The sequence below is a fragment of the Dendropsophus ebraccatus genome, chromosome 13, assembly GCF_027789765.1.
Source record: "Dendropsophus ebraccatus isolate aDenEbr1 chromosome 13, aDenEbr1.pat, whole genome shotgun sequence".
NCBI lineage: Eukaryota > Metazoa > Chordata > Amphibia > Anura > Hylidae > Dendropsophus > Dendropsophus ebraccatus.
This window is the reverse complement of record NC_091466.1, coordinates 22,563,201-22,577,989: the sequence shown is the minus strand read 5'-3', so window position 1 is coordinate 22,577,989 and position 14,789 is coordinate 22,563,201. Positions and strand designations below refer to the sequence as shown.

At 41.4% G+C, this 14,789-nt stretch overlaps 1 protein-coding gene and 1 pseudogene across 1 annotated transcript; both read left to right on the top strand.

The window, feature by feature from the left end:
• The window catches only part of LOC138770493 (vomeronasal type-2 receptor 26-like), a 193,824-nt pseudogene that overhangs the window by 140,254 nt on the left and 38,781 nt on the right, over window positions 1-14,789 (top strand).
• LOC138771314 (olfactory receptor 6N1-like) lies at window positions 2,110-8,594 on the top strand. Its single transcript, XM_069950937.1, has 2 exons — window positions 2,110-3,007; window positions 8,362-8,594. The coding sequence occupies exons 1-2, from the start codon at window positions 2,110-2,112 to the stop codon at window positions 8,592-8,594; spliced, it is 1,131 nt and encodes a 376-aa protein (XP_069807038.1).

The following is a 14,789-nucleotide window of genomic DNA, read 5'->3' as shown; positions in this document are numbered from 1 at the left end:
ACAGACGGATAGATAGATAGATAGATAGATAGATAGATAGATAGATAGATAGATAGATAGATAGATAGATAAAATATAGAGACAGACAGACAGACGGATAGATAGATAGATAGATAGATAGATAGATAGATAGATAGATAGATAGATAGATAGATAGAGAGATAGATAATAGACAGATAGATAGATAGATAGATAATAGATAAGAGATAGATAGATAGATAGATAGATAGATAGATAGATAGATAGATAGATAGATAGATAGAAGATAGAAAGATAGATAAATAGATAAATAGATAGATAGATAGATTGATAGATTATTTAATATAGATCTCCCCTGTTTTACCCTCCTCTCTAGTGCTTTAATTAATAAGGCTAGACTTCTATGCACCCTTCCTATGATCCTCTTATACTGTCTTAGAAAGTCTTCACCCCTTCACTCAAAGGATAGGAGAGGACACTCTTTGGAATAATGTGTTCAGACTCCTATTTAAGCATCTACCAACACTGATGTCCCCTGGTTGTGTTTATGTTTACTGATAGCATGCACAGATGTCTCCATTACTCCTTATAGTGTTCTTGTTAATTTTCCAGCATCTGAACTTATTTTGATGACTGCTGCCACCAACTAATGTATGTACATACTACTGGTATCCATTTTCTCTATGTGACGTGCATAGTCTGTCAATGTCAGTCACAGGATATTTTGGGTGCCAATTTCATTGTGTATTTAAAGTGGGAAAGTGGGTCTGTTTGTTCTTATACGGTGGATCTAATAAAGAGAGAGACACCTCCCAAAAAATGTTATCCACCATTACTATTGGGTCATTTGGTAATTTCTTTTTATTTTACTTTATTTTATCTTGCTTTAATTGTAATACTCTGTCAATGTTAGTCACATGATATGTTGGGTGCCAATTTCTTTGTGTATTTAAAGTGGGAAAGTGGGTCTGTTTGTTCCTTACACAGTGGATCTAATAAAGAGAGAGACACCTCCCAAAATACGTTATCGACCATTGGGTCACTTGGTCATACCTTTTTATTTTACTTTATTTTATCTTGCTTTAATTGTAAAATAAATAAATAAGAAAAGTAAAATAAAACATTTAAACTAAATTTACTTTAGTCATTGGATCATTCTCGGCAATGTGGATTTGTTTATTTATTTTCTGTCATAGAGATCAGTTTACTTAATAAAGCACTGATTGAATAGATCAGCGCTGTATTGCTCTGGGCTGCTGCAACTTAGATTTGTGGATTACCGAGCTGAGATCAGCGTCAGTGCAACATAGTAACATAGTTAATAAGGTTAAAAGAAGACAAGAGTCTATCAGGTTCAACCTAGGGAAACCCTACTGTGTTAATCCAGGGGGAAGGCAAAAACCTGTATGAGGCAGATGACAATTGTTCCATCACAAAGAGAAAATTTCTTCCCGACTCCAATGGCAATCAGAATAATCCCTGGATCAACCTATGATCAGAAATCTAATGCCGTGACTTGTAATATTATATTGTTCAAGAATGAATCGGCAATGACAACATCATGTGGCAGAGAGTTCCACAGTCTTACCGCTCATACAGTAAAGAACCTGCGTCGATGCTGAGTGTGAAATCTTCTTTCTTCTAGGTGTAGAGGATGGCTCCCTTGTCATGGTTACAGACCTAGTAGTGAAATGACCACTGCGAAGATCTCTGTATTCTCTGTTCATATATTTGTACATTGTAATCAGATCGCCCCTAAGACTTATTTTTTCTAGCGTAGATAAACCCACGCTTGATAACCTTTCCTGCTACTATAACCCACCCATTCCCAACGCTAATGCCCAGGTCAGTAAGAAGAGTTCACCCCTTCTTCCCACCCCCCATCCGCAGCAGGACATGCCAGCACATCCTTTTGCGGGAAGGGGTAATGTTATTAGGTCTGTGATTTTAATGGCAGAATTTTTCAAGGTTACAAAAAATGTACAAAACGCATGAATACATGATTCTTTTTCTAAACAAATTACAGTGCCCCTATGTTTTCAGTGCATCTCCCTACAGTGTATTAGAGAGTATTGATATGAAGATTTTCTAGAATACTAAGAATACTAACTTTGCCATTTTTTCAGTAAAATGGAGCAGAGAAATAAAACCATGGTTGAAGAATTTATTTTATTGGCTTTTGTGGATTTACACCACATCCAGAATTTTATTTTTTTATTTTTTATGCTGACCTACATTACTTGTGTTATAGAAAACATTGCTATTATTACTATTGTTAGAATAGCACAATCACTTCACAAGCCAATGTATTTTTTCATCAGTGTGTTCTCCACTTTGGAAATTCTTTTTGTTTCGGTCACAGTCCCAAAACTTTTGGCCATTTTGATTGCAGATAGCAAAACGATATCCTTCAATGGTTGTATAGTCCAAATGTATTTCTTAAACTCTTTAGGAGTTACTGAATGTTATCTTCTTGTAGTAATGGTGTTTGATCGATATCTGGCTATTAATAAACCATTACATTACCCAACTATCATGACTCATTCAGTTTGTATTGCACTGGCTATATTTCCATGGATCTTTGGATTTAGTATTTGTTTAATCTTGGCCATCATTACGACACAGTTGGAATTCTGCGGTCCTAATATAATCGACCATTTTTTTTGTGACTTGGCTCCATTGCAAACTCTGGCTTGCTCTGACACATCCATTAGTAGTTTCTCAACAAGCATAGCTACTGTCATTAATGTTGTTCTGCCATTTCTAATAATTATAGGGTTTTATATTCGTATTTTAAACACAGTTACAAAAATCAGGAGTAAAGACGGGAAGCAGAAAGCCTTCTCCACCTGTACGTCTCATCTCATTGTAGCCGGTCTATTTTATGGTGCAGCCATTATTGTTTATATCAAACCTAAAGGCAGTCATTATGATAAGTACCTCACTTTTATGTATACAGCTTTCACACCAACAATTAATCCTTTTATTTATACCTTTAGGAACAGAGATGTAAAGAAGGCTTTTATTAATTCAATAACCCGAGTCATGAGCAAATATAAAATATTGTTCAACCTTTCAAGAGTGAGTTTGCTTTCATTTTTGCAATTAAATTTTCTCCTTCTCACCTTCTAAGGCTATGTTCACACTATTAAATGTGTTGGAATTCCATGGCAGAATGCCATAGCCTGTCTATGAGAGGGCTTGAGCGCCTCCGCTCCTGCCACCCTCTGCACAAAGAATTGACATGTCATAGGCTATGGCACACTGAGGAAGGCGTGATTCTGTGGCGGAGAGTTCCACCACAGAATTCAGAGAAATTGTGAACATACCCTAAAAGCCGTAACTCTTTTATTTTTTTTCCAGCAGAAGACCTGTATGCCTTTTGTGAGACAATTTGTACTTTCTAATGACATTCTATTTCATTTTACCATAAAGTGTATAGTAAAACTATGCAAATTACAATGAAACAAACTTGTTATCTGTATTTTGTGGGTTAGTGCAATTACAACAAAACCCGATATACATGGCTTTAACTTTTACTACTTTTTGTTGGGCTCATTTTATTTATTTTTTGGCCACAATCTTAGATGGAACTTTTTGATGTCTTTTTATAAACCAAACTTTTTGTTTGTTTAGACTGATCATCTTGCAGGATTATTCAGATTATATTTTAACCCCTAAGGCCTTTGGACTGTTACAATTCAGAGAAGGAAAGCAATCTGGGTTCAGAGGCATGAAGAAGATCTCCAGCCTTAGTGATGCTTTTAGTCTTCCATTCCCCGAATAGTTTATTTTCCCTGCCCGCTCTAAACTCAGCATGGCTCCAGAGGTCCATTTAATGACCCGCCAGGTGGGACTGTTTCAGTAAGATACACACTGTCTTCCATGCCGCTATAGTGTCCCTAAAAAGGACGCTTCGCTTAATGGCAAGAGGCATGGAAGTCAATCTAGTGTGTAGGATGGACTCTAGAGACCATGGTGACGCCAGAGCTGATTCCATAGATAGGTTGGAATACCCCGACAGGTAGGCATTGTACATGGACATCAGGGGTTCGGCAATGTCATCAGAATAGAGTAAAATTCGCCTGAGAATCCGTCAGGACCCGGCACGTTGTTACGAGGAAGGGAAGAAATGATGTGTGTTACTTCCTCCATTGTGATGGGAGCATTTAGTGTCTCTTTCTCATCGTCTGTAAGAGAGGGTAGCAGGTGTGAACATTGTAGCGCGGAGTGTTGGGGGGGGGGGGGTTATGGGGTCAGGAGTGGCTGCATAGAGTGTGGCATAAAAGTCAGCAAAAACTTTATTTATAGCCACTGGAGAGCTCTGATACGATCCCTGAGTGTCTCTAATCTTGGTGACCCTAGTAGGCGGGTAAGGAACCTTGGCAAAGCGTGCCAACATATGGGCCTGAACAATTGGGCCTCCAGTTGAGAGCGGCCTACCACCTCCCTCCTCTCCATACAAGTATCATAATCAAGCCGTGCTCTTTTCCAGTTTTCTTTAATGCTACTAGTGGGATCGGAAAGGAAGGACGTGTACGCCGCCCTCAGTACCTGGCTGTGACGGGTAAGGTTGGCATGGGCATTCTTTTTCAGGGAGGCTACATAGGCCAATATGCGACCTTTTAACTTCCTCTTTAGCAGCGTCACAGAAAAGCTGGCTGTCGGAAACGTGTGCCGAGTTATTAGACGCCTAGTCCATCCACCAGCCTTTAAGAATATCTTGAAAGGACTCGTCTTTTGCCAACCCTATCGGAAATTTCCACTGGAAATTTGTTCCTCTAGGTTATGCATCAAAGACATCTATGCTGATAGGGGCGTGATCAGAGATCACCATGTCAAGTATGTCATGTTTCAAAGCAGTTAAATAAAAGTTATATGTTGCCTATTGTTGTAATCGTACTAACTTGAGGAACATAGATAACATGTCAGTTTTACTATAGATTGAATGGTGTAAATATGAAACCTCCTAAATTTAAAGAAAAATTGCTTTAATATTTTTTTACTGTTTTGCATCATATTTTATGGAAAAATTTATGAAAAAATACTTTCTGTCATTGTTAAGTACAATTTGTTTCACAAAAAAAATAAGGGCTTATGTGGGTCTATAGGTGAAATAATGCAAGTGCTATGGCCTTCTAAACGAAGAAAAAAAAAGTGCAAAAACAAAAATTGACCTGGTTCTTCAGGTATCAAAGGCTGGCGCACAGATCATTTTTTGTTTGAACGAAAACATCATTAAAAACACTCCAACAGTAGAAATGTATGGCAAAACAACCGTTATGCTAATAGTATGCTGAGCAGGGTTATAGGAAATCCCATAATACAGATGTACCATGTGAGTTATTAGTATCAGAATACAACCTTGTGTCCCAGTTGAGACCACTTCGCGCACCAGCGACATTTTGCTTCCTGATATCTCAGGGAGTAATGAGGGGGAGGCCCAGGGGACCTTTTATAGCAGCCCTGACACTTATGATTGGCCCAAACTAATAATATAGCAGGTCTACCTGTTATCTGATGGTCTCCATTCCCATCATGCTACAGTATGCCCTTGTGTGGCACCTGAAGAAACCAAATGAGACACAGCTTCTGCCAGATCCCCCCCCCCCCCTTCACCACCCGCCAGCCACCAAACCACTGATGTACCACTCGTTGATCTGCGGCCATCTTGATAAAGGGCAAACTGATGGGCACAAAGAGTATGAGTGTACTAGATGGTGAACAGACACATCTCTAAATACAAACATACGTAGCCAGATAGTTGACCTTTGTCATCCAGTGTCCGCTAATCGGCACTGCAGTTTCTACAGTGCAACAGCTGCTGGACCAGAAGTGACATCTAGGGTAGGCATGACATATACAAATGCTGCCCCAGTACATCACCCTGTGTCTGCCACGCATGCACGCTAGATCACACATGAAGGTCAAAAATGTGGGCATGCTCTGCAATAGAGATGAGCGAACCGGGTTCGAGTCCAGCCGAACCCGAACGATCGGCATTTGATTAGCGGTGGCTGCTGAACTTGGATAAAGCCCTAAGGCTACAGTATGTGGAAAACATGGATATAGTCATTGGCTGTATCCATGTTTTCCAGACAAGCTTAGAGCTTTATCCAAGTTCAGCAGCCCCCGCTAATCAAATGCCGAACGTACGGGTTCGGCTGGATTCGAACCCGAACCCGGTTTGCTCATCTCTACTCTGCACCTACCAACAAGATCTATGAATCTAATATATAACAGGCATACATCAAAATATCAACAGCACACAATTACAAACAGGTACATAATTCACAATCAATTCAATAAATATACACCTAAACCTGATTCCCTATTTACCACCATGCATGATTATCTCTCTTATATATATACACCATATATTATACATAATACTCCACAACATCCACAAACCATAAATCCATACTTAAAGGGGAAGTCCGGTAAAAAATTATATTAAAGCATTGTACTGCCCCCCAAAAGTTATACAAATCACCAATACAAGATTATTACAGGAAATGCGCATAAAGTGCTTTCTTCCCTGTACTTACTACTACCTCAAGGCTTCACTTCCTGGATAACATGGTGATGTCACAACCTGACTCTCAGAGCTGTGCTGGCTGTGGCTGCTGGCGAGGATGATGGCAGGGGGACACTGAGGGACGCAGGACACTGGAGGGACACTGAGCATCCCTCTGCCATCATCCTCTCCAGCAGCCACAGCCCTCACAGCTCTGGGAGTCGGGTCGTGACATCACCATTTTATCCAGGAAGTGAAGCCTTGATGCAGCAGTAAGTGCAGGGGAAAAAAAAAACACTTTTTGTGCATTTCCCATAATAAGTGTATACTAGTGATTTGTATAACTTTGGGGGCTGGGGGGGGGGCAATACAATACTTTAATAAAAAAAATTTGCCAGACTTCTCCTTTAATCAATTATTTTATTAATACATCAATGCATCATTATACATATATGTAATTCTATTAAACAATTCATTGTGTGCATAAAAAGAAAGTGCAAACTATTCATGTGAAAAATATAAATCGAGTAGTAAAGAATATGTTCTTGCATGTGCATGATCTTAGGAAACGCAAACTGCCCCTATACTTGGGTGCATAGTATCATGTGTGCTCCCATGTCTGTCTGTACCCTGGGGCTTATACCTCATGCTGCTCGAAATGACCATCCTATGTATACTATTATAACTTCTGTCCAAATAGATGTCACTGTTCCTAGCTACTAATTCCTTAAAGGGGTTATCCAGTGCCACATTTTTTTTTAGAGACAACACGACTCTTGTCTCCAGTTCAGGTGCGGTTTGCAATTAAGCTCCATTCACTTCAATGGAACTGAGCAGCAAAACTCCACCCAAGCTGGAGACAAGAGCAAAGCTGTCTCTGGAAAAAGTGGCCATGTTTTTGTAGCGCTGGATAACCCCTTTAACATAGTATCATGTATTGTAGCTCCTCACCACTAGATGTCACTGCAATACAGGAATGAAATCCTGTGCCTTAATGTGATTTTTCCCCCTATGAGATGCACAATATTATATGTCTACATCTTCTGAGGTGTCCATACATGCCGCCCTTTTGGCCCATTTCCACTAAGTAAGTGTACAATGTACAGGCTTTTGTTCTAAAAAATAATCGATTTCTTGCTACACCATCCTTGCATTATAATCTCTAATACATTGCTCTGTTTCTGCCATCTGTGGAGCAGCATCTCTGCCCCTTTGTTTCCAGCCCAGCCCAAAAGTAAAACTAGAGAATAGAGAAATATGGCAGCAGGTTAACAGTGTAATTCAGGTGGTCATAAGCAATGTGCTTACCTGGAGTTCAGCCATCCACAAGTAGGAAGATATTGTGGCAATTGTGGCAAGTTGCTCTCTTGACACCACTGCCCAGTTACAGGTTGGTTAGTAAGTGACTAGAGTGTAGAGAGTTCGTTAGGCATGTCTGAGCATACAGCAGTCCAATTGACGCTGTCAAGTAATACTGGGCATGCAGCAGTTACTGAGAGGCCGTCAAGTGTGCCTGAGGGTGCAGCAATCCCACTGAGGCCTTCAAGACATAGTGAGAGTGAAGCCATCCCAGAGAGGCTGTCAAGCTTGCCTTAGCCCCCTCCAAGTGGCAGAGGTTCATTCCCAGGTCCAGTTTCTGATCCAGACAGGGAATTTGAAAGAGAGCCATGCTCAAGGCCAAAACGCTGTCTGAGACACCGAATCCCCCTCCTGTGGCACAACCTACTCCCTCTGGTCCACCTCAGATGCATAGAAGCTGATTCAGGAAAATGAAAGAGCAGGAGTGAGCAGTGTAAAGACTAGAACGGCCAAACCCAGGAGAACAGGGTCCTGAACGGTGAGAAGCTGTGGGACTAGAATTTGATAAAGTGAAAGGATACGACTGTGTCGAAAATCACAAAAATGGGCTTTATTTTTTTGTGACCTGCCAATTTTTCTGTCAGGCGCCACTACCTCCCAAACTACATGCAGAACCTTGAACCCAGGGAGGAGGTTAGTATACCCGTATGCAGAGCCCACACAGATGGTGGGCTGCTGTCATCACCCAGCCGGGTGTGTTTTCTTGGGAACATTATTCATGATCAAAAGATTTTTCTGAGCTATGGGAGGAAGATGAGCCACAGCAACCTGCACAGGTCCTGCTTGAGACACTTGAGGGTCTGTGTTAGACATCTTCGCCAGAAGAACCCATCCATGCAGCAGCCAAATCCTCCTCGCCAGTGCCTACTTCTAAAGCAGTCCCCATGTTGGCAACCACAATCTCAACTTCACTTGTTGTGGTAGTCTCAAACTTGGGACACACCGTCTCACCTTCTGCTTAAGGGGCAGTCCTTACGTTGGGGCACACTATCTCACCTTTTGCTTTAGGAGACATTCCCATACATCTCACCTTCGCATGCAGTGATAGTCCCAAAGTCAGCAGACACCATCTCACCTTCTGCTGTAGTGGCAGTCTTTCCGCAGAAACCAGAGGGAGTATCTTCCACCATATTGGCTATACATTAGCCAATACATTGGCAATACAATAATAGACTCCCAACCAATTCCTTCCAGGAGTAATTGGATGCCCAGATGTCTTAAGGTCTACAGGTCAAGAATTCTTGGCCCTGCATAAGCAAGGCTCCCAGTAGAGACAGTTATAAAGCCTCTGTTATGCACTTTAGGCACTTCAGAATTATGTTATCAAGCCCAGTTGGGCAAAGCAAGAAATTTGTGCCATGTTGGAAACAAGTAATGTGCCTGATCATTACACTATGTATAAAATCCACAAATACCAAGAGAAAGAGCAGCAAGCAGCACTCACTATGTCTTCAATCTTCTTTATTGAAAAAAGCACACTGTACACGAGAACATCGACAAGGTGAGGGAGGACAATGTGTCTTATACACACTTCATCTGGCTGATTGATGAAGTGTGTGTGTATCTGTCCCTGATATTTAGCCGCCCATACTCATTCATCTATACCATGACTGCCATGAAGGGTATGTACCGTACTGGGTCACTCTAGATGTATTTACTGCTGCTTCTATGGATAACTAAATAAAGAGGAATTGTCACTCTAGATGTATATACTGCTGCTTCTATGGATAACTAAATAAAGAGGAATTGTTTCACTGTATCGCTGAGCCCAGTTGGTCTTTTGAAGTCTTTTCACTCATCTCTACCAATAACGGTCAAGGTAAATAGGTGTAATGGACAGCAAGTGTGGACCAGCTGTGCTACTCAACCGGTTTGGCTTTTGGTCACACCAGGGAGCTGAGTGTAAATACCCTCTAGGTCTTCACAGTTTGCTCTTCTCCAGGATGCGGAAGCTGGAGTTCTTCAGCTCGAGGGGACCAGGTCACCCCACAAGTGTAATCCAGATATGAGCAGCAGCTGGTTCACAAGAACCAGATAGACAAGATGACTTAAAAACACCCATAAAGGGTAGAATGTACAAAGAAGCAGACATGATTTGCTTACTTCCACACCAGAGAGCTATTTATATATTGTTCCAGGGTCCAAAAATAAAAGATAATACATTTCTAATAAATTACTGTTGAGAGTTGATGCAAATTCTTATTTTAAAGTGCAAATGCAAAAAAAACAATAATTCATATGATGAAATTTGAAGATCACAAAATAATTTTAAAAAATCATATAAATACACAAACAAATAAAGTGCTAGTGCCCAATGTAAACCAACCATAGCAGTTCACAGACACATATTAATCATTAATACTATCACTTGTGACCAAAATAATGGGAGAAAATAGGTAGCAAAACAACAGCAAGAAATATCACATATCACAAAATATCACCCAGGACCCTGAAGGCTACTCCGGGTCAAACCCTACGCGTATTGTCACTAGAGATGATCAAACATTGGGATTTTGCAGGTTCGATTGAACTCAAATGTTGTCGAACCTGCAGCATTTGATTCCCGATGCCTTCATGGTCCATGGTGAAGGAGGAGACAGCCCGGGTACCGACTGGAATTCGCCTATTACTTTGGCTGAATCCCGGAATTCCAGGCGGTACCCGGGCATGCTCGATCATCTCTAATCGTCACTCCCAAATGGTGAGCAGTTGTCCGCCTGTGCCCGCTAGTGGCCAGAGATGTAACTGCAGCAGCAGGTGGAGGAACACTCTGGAAGACACAAGCATCTCCAAGAAGAGTATAGAGCACACCATAATCCCTTAATCCCTAGCGCAGGTTCGTTAAGAAGGTAGCCAGTTGGCTGTTTGTGGAGGAGAGAGCAGGATGGCAGCAGGAAGTTAGAGCAGAGCAGGGAGAGACTAAGGCTCCGTTCACATATAGCAAACCTGGCAGAATGGTAGTCTATGGGAGGTTCGCATGCCTCCTCTCTCTACTTCTCTCCGCGCTGAAGAATGGACATGCCCATTCTCCAGCACAAAGAGAGGAGACGCGCCTCCCATAGACTGTCATTATGACAGGGAGGCTGGAGGGATTCTCAGCAGTGGAATTCTGCCAGTTTTGTTTCCTGTGAACGGAGTCTAACAGAGCAATTTTGGGAAAGAGAGGAGAGGATAGCATAGGGGGGCTGATTGTGGGTGATGTCAGCACCTCCCTCTCACCCTCTATATAAGGTGGTTAATTTCCAGAGGTGGCCACTTGGCTATGTGTGGAGGAGAGAGCAGAATCACAGCAGGCAGTTAGAGCAGAGCAGGGAGAGACTAACAGAGTGATATAGAGACAGAGAGGAGAGAATTGGTGGGCATTGGATGATTGACTGGCTGATTGACTTTTTTTGTTGATTTTGGGATTTTCCAATTTTTGACACTTTTACATCACATGCTTTAAAGTGAACCAATCAGTCCAATAGGCTGATTTTATACCCTGCATTACTGTATAAAGCTGTTGTGCAGCTCATGGCATGTATCGGCCATGGCTGCAGCAGTAGGTTTATACCGGAGAAAATTACATTTTAATCCTCAGTGCTCTCGGAGGGGATTATTGATAGGCAGGGAGTTCCATTACAGAGAGCAGTGACTACACATGGGCGGGGAGCCATCCAGATGACTACCAGCCTGTCTCTACCTGCCACGGGCCCCAGGATTAAAACTTTCTTTTCTCCCATATAAAGCTGCTGCTGAAGCCACACATGCCGCGTACATGCTGCAAACTGCACAACAGCTTTATACAGTGATGATGGGAATCAAGTCAGCCCTATTGGACTCATTGGTTACCTTTAACAAATCTCCCTTCTATAATAGTCCAAGTATTGTAGCTACTATAGTTTGGGCTGTTATAATGCAATTCTTTAAGATTTGCTAGGTAGATCAAAAACTTGCAAAGCTCACCATTACAATGGCCGTGATTTCTGCGGTACTTACGTTGTGCTGCAAGCTGAGGAAATCACGGGCGGAGTGTATACACATGGTATACACTCTGGCCAGGATCCCTAGTGGCGCCACGAGAAACTGAATGTCAGTTTTCTGTGGCCGCTGTTCAATGAATAGCGGCAGCAGAAAACCCTGTCAGTGCACACTATGGAGCGAATGGCTCCGAACGCATCAGAACTCAGCGGCGCTAAAGATCATCCGGCCGGTACGGCAGTACCAAACTGGATGATCTTTTCTGAGACCGGCCGTTCCATGACCCGGCCAGGCCACGGAATGGCCAGTCTCTTACAAGGTGTGAACATAGCCTTAGTGTGTATAATTATAAAATCAGTATTATTAAAACATATTAGTTGGTTAAAGTCTTTCTGACACTCTTTATATACAAATGAACAGAGAGAGTCTCAACAAGTGAGTAATTCAATGAGAGCAGTGTTTAATGGTGTACATACTAATGAGTGTACTTTCATTATGTCTAGGGTGCCCTAATTCTCTTAGGTCACAGAAAAGATTTAATTGACTAAGGGGATTTATTTTCCCTATGCAATAAGATTTAATTATACATTATATTATATAAAAGGAGACAACAAGCTGATGTTCTCAGTTTTCCATCAGGTAGATGCATGAGAAAAAAAGGCTAAAAAAGAAAATTCTGCATTTTCTTATCATACAGTAAAGCCATGTTACTTTCTCTTTAACTGGGATACATATAATGTAAGTTGATTTCCTTAATTGTGCGTTTTACCGCTTGTTTATGTTTGGAAATGCTTTTATTTACTGCCATTTTATTGTGTAATCAGCAATCATATAAAACAAGATGATATGCAGGGAAGTATATTGTTCAATGCAACTTAAAATTTACATTTAATGTTTCAATAGTTTTTTATTAAAGTTTTAAAAGAGTAAGTTTAACAATGAAGGAAATAAGTTGCAGGTATATGAATAAGTTGCAGGTATACAATACTGTGACTATATATACATCGCAGGAATACAATCTGGGGGTATATAATAATGATTGAAAAACATAAACAGACATTACAAACAATACTGCAGCAATTCTGCAGTCACGTACACATGCGTTAATATGACCAACATGGGATAAGCATTGCATAGTCATTGTGCTTTTAATATAACAATACGTGAAGCAGGGAGACGCTTGTGAATTAAGATCTAAATGTATTGGTGAGATTTAATGACTTGCTAATATGTCATAGTGATAATAAACGTGTTGGCAAGGTGGGTTGAAATTAAAACAGAGTGATGATGCATAGGTGATGTGGAAAAATGCTAGAAATAAAATCCTATACATATAACCGGCATGCGTACCGAGCAGTTGGTTAGGGTGCATCGATAAACATGCAAAACTAGGATAGAATATGTACAACAACGTGAGTGAGATGCTGAAATCAAGGGTAGCATAGAGGAGGGCACCATATCCGGTAGGCTAAACACTATAGGCATAGAAAAGCTGCAAAGGAGCAACATAAAATAAGCATAGGTCAATTAGCTATTTACTCCAAACCGAAGAAAAAAGAAAGCATATTACTACACATCACTGTTAACCAATAAATACATATGTACTAGCACTCCGGCATATGCAACCAATAAGGGCAGTTGCACCGAAGAAAAAATGTGGAGGGTAAGTAGTCCAGCCTATGCCGTATAACGGGGAAGAAAAAAAAAAACATGTTAAAGAAGAATAACAATTTCAGATGCCCTATTCAGAAGTTGCTGGAACTGGAACACATATTCCAAGATGTTAGGAGCCGCACTCCCTCTTCCGGACTTGTGATCATATATTTGAAGTTGTCCCTGAACACCATAAGTTGTGCAGAGTTGTACCATTTATATTGGACTCCATTATCCTTTAAAGTTTTAGTGGTGTTAGCGAGCACTTTACGTCTCCTGAGAGTTTCGGGTGAAAGGTCCAAGAAGACAACCACATCCTTGTAATCCGCTGAGGGTGACTCCTGTTGCCTAAGTGCGGACATGAATGCCGTCTTGATATGCGAAAAATGTATCCTTGCAATGACATCTCTTGGCTTCTCCTGCGATAAATATTTGGGTTTAGGAACCCTGCGCGACCAGTCAATCACCAGTTCTCAGTTGGCACAGTGTGGCAACGTTTGTTTGATATAACGCTGAATATATGAAGAAAGGTCTGGTAGAGCAACGGATTCAGGGATGCCTCGGAACTTCAAATTGTTGCGCCTTTTATAATCATCCAGTTCCAGGGTTTTGTTGGAGAGGCGAGTGAGATCATGTTCCAATTTCTGGCATGTTTCCGCTAGAGAATTGTGCGACTCAATTACTTTGCTTAGTTTCAACTCTGTGAGAAAGACTCGATCCTCTGCTGCTCTCATAGATTGTGTAAAGTTCTGGACTATACGATCCAGGCCAGTCAGTAAGGAATCTCTAAAGGAAAGCAAGGTTTGCCTGAGATAAGAAGGTGTCAACTGGGATTCAGGGGGTTGCGGCAGCTCAGAAAACAGGTGGTCTGGAGTCAAAGAAGCTAAAATAGAGTTCCAAAGACCGGTAGAAGAGAGACCATGTCGCTGTGAGGGAAGAGAAGAGTGAATAGAGTTATCGCTGCAGGCAGACTGAGGAGCTTTACTGATGAAGATAGAAGCTAATGGAGAGAGGTCTCCCAGGGGGCTACTATTGGCTGAGGGTTTAGTGGTGACGGGTAGCGTCCGTGGGTTCTGTATAGCATTTGCCTGGGCAATTGTCGTAGTAGGTGATGGTGATGTAGAAACAGTGTCCATTCGATCCAGATCACACGGAAAGTCAGGGATTGTATGTGATGTTGGAGTCTTAGGAGAAGTAGTGACTGCCTCCGTTTCAGTAGTCAAATTTGTGCCCGCGGTGTATAATAGCTGCACAGAGTTCACAGAGGAAGTATGTGATAGCTGAGAAGAGGGTGAAGGCATAGGAGGTAATGAGCAGGAAG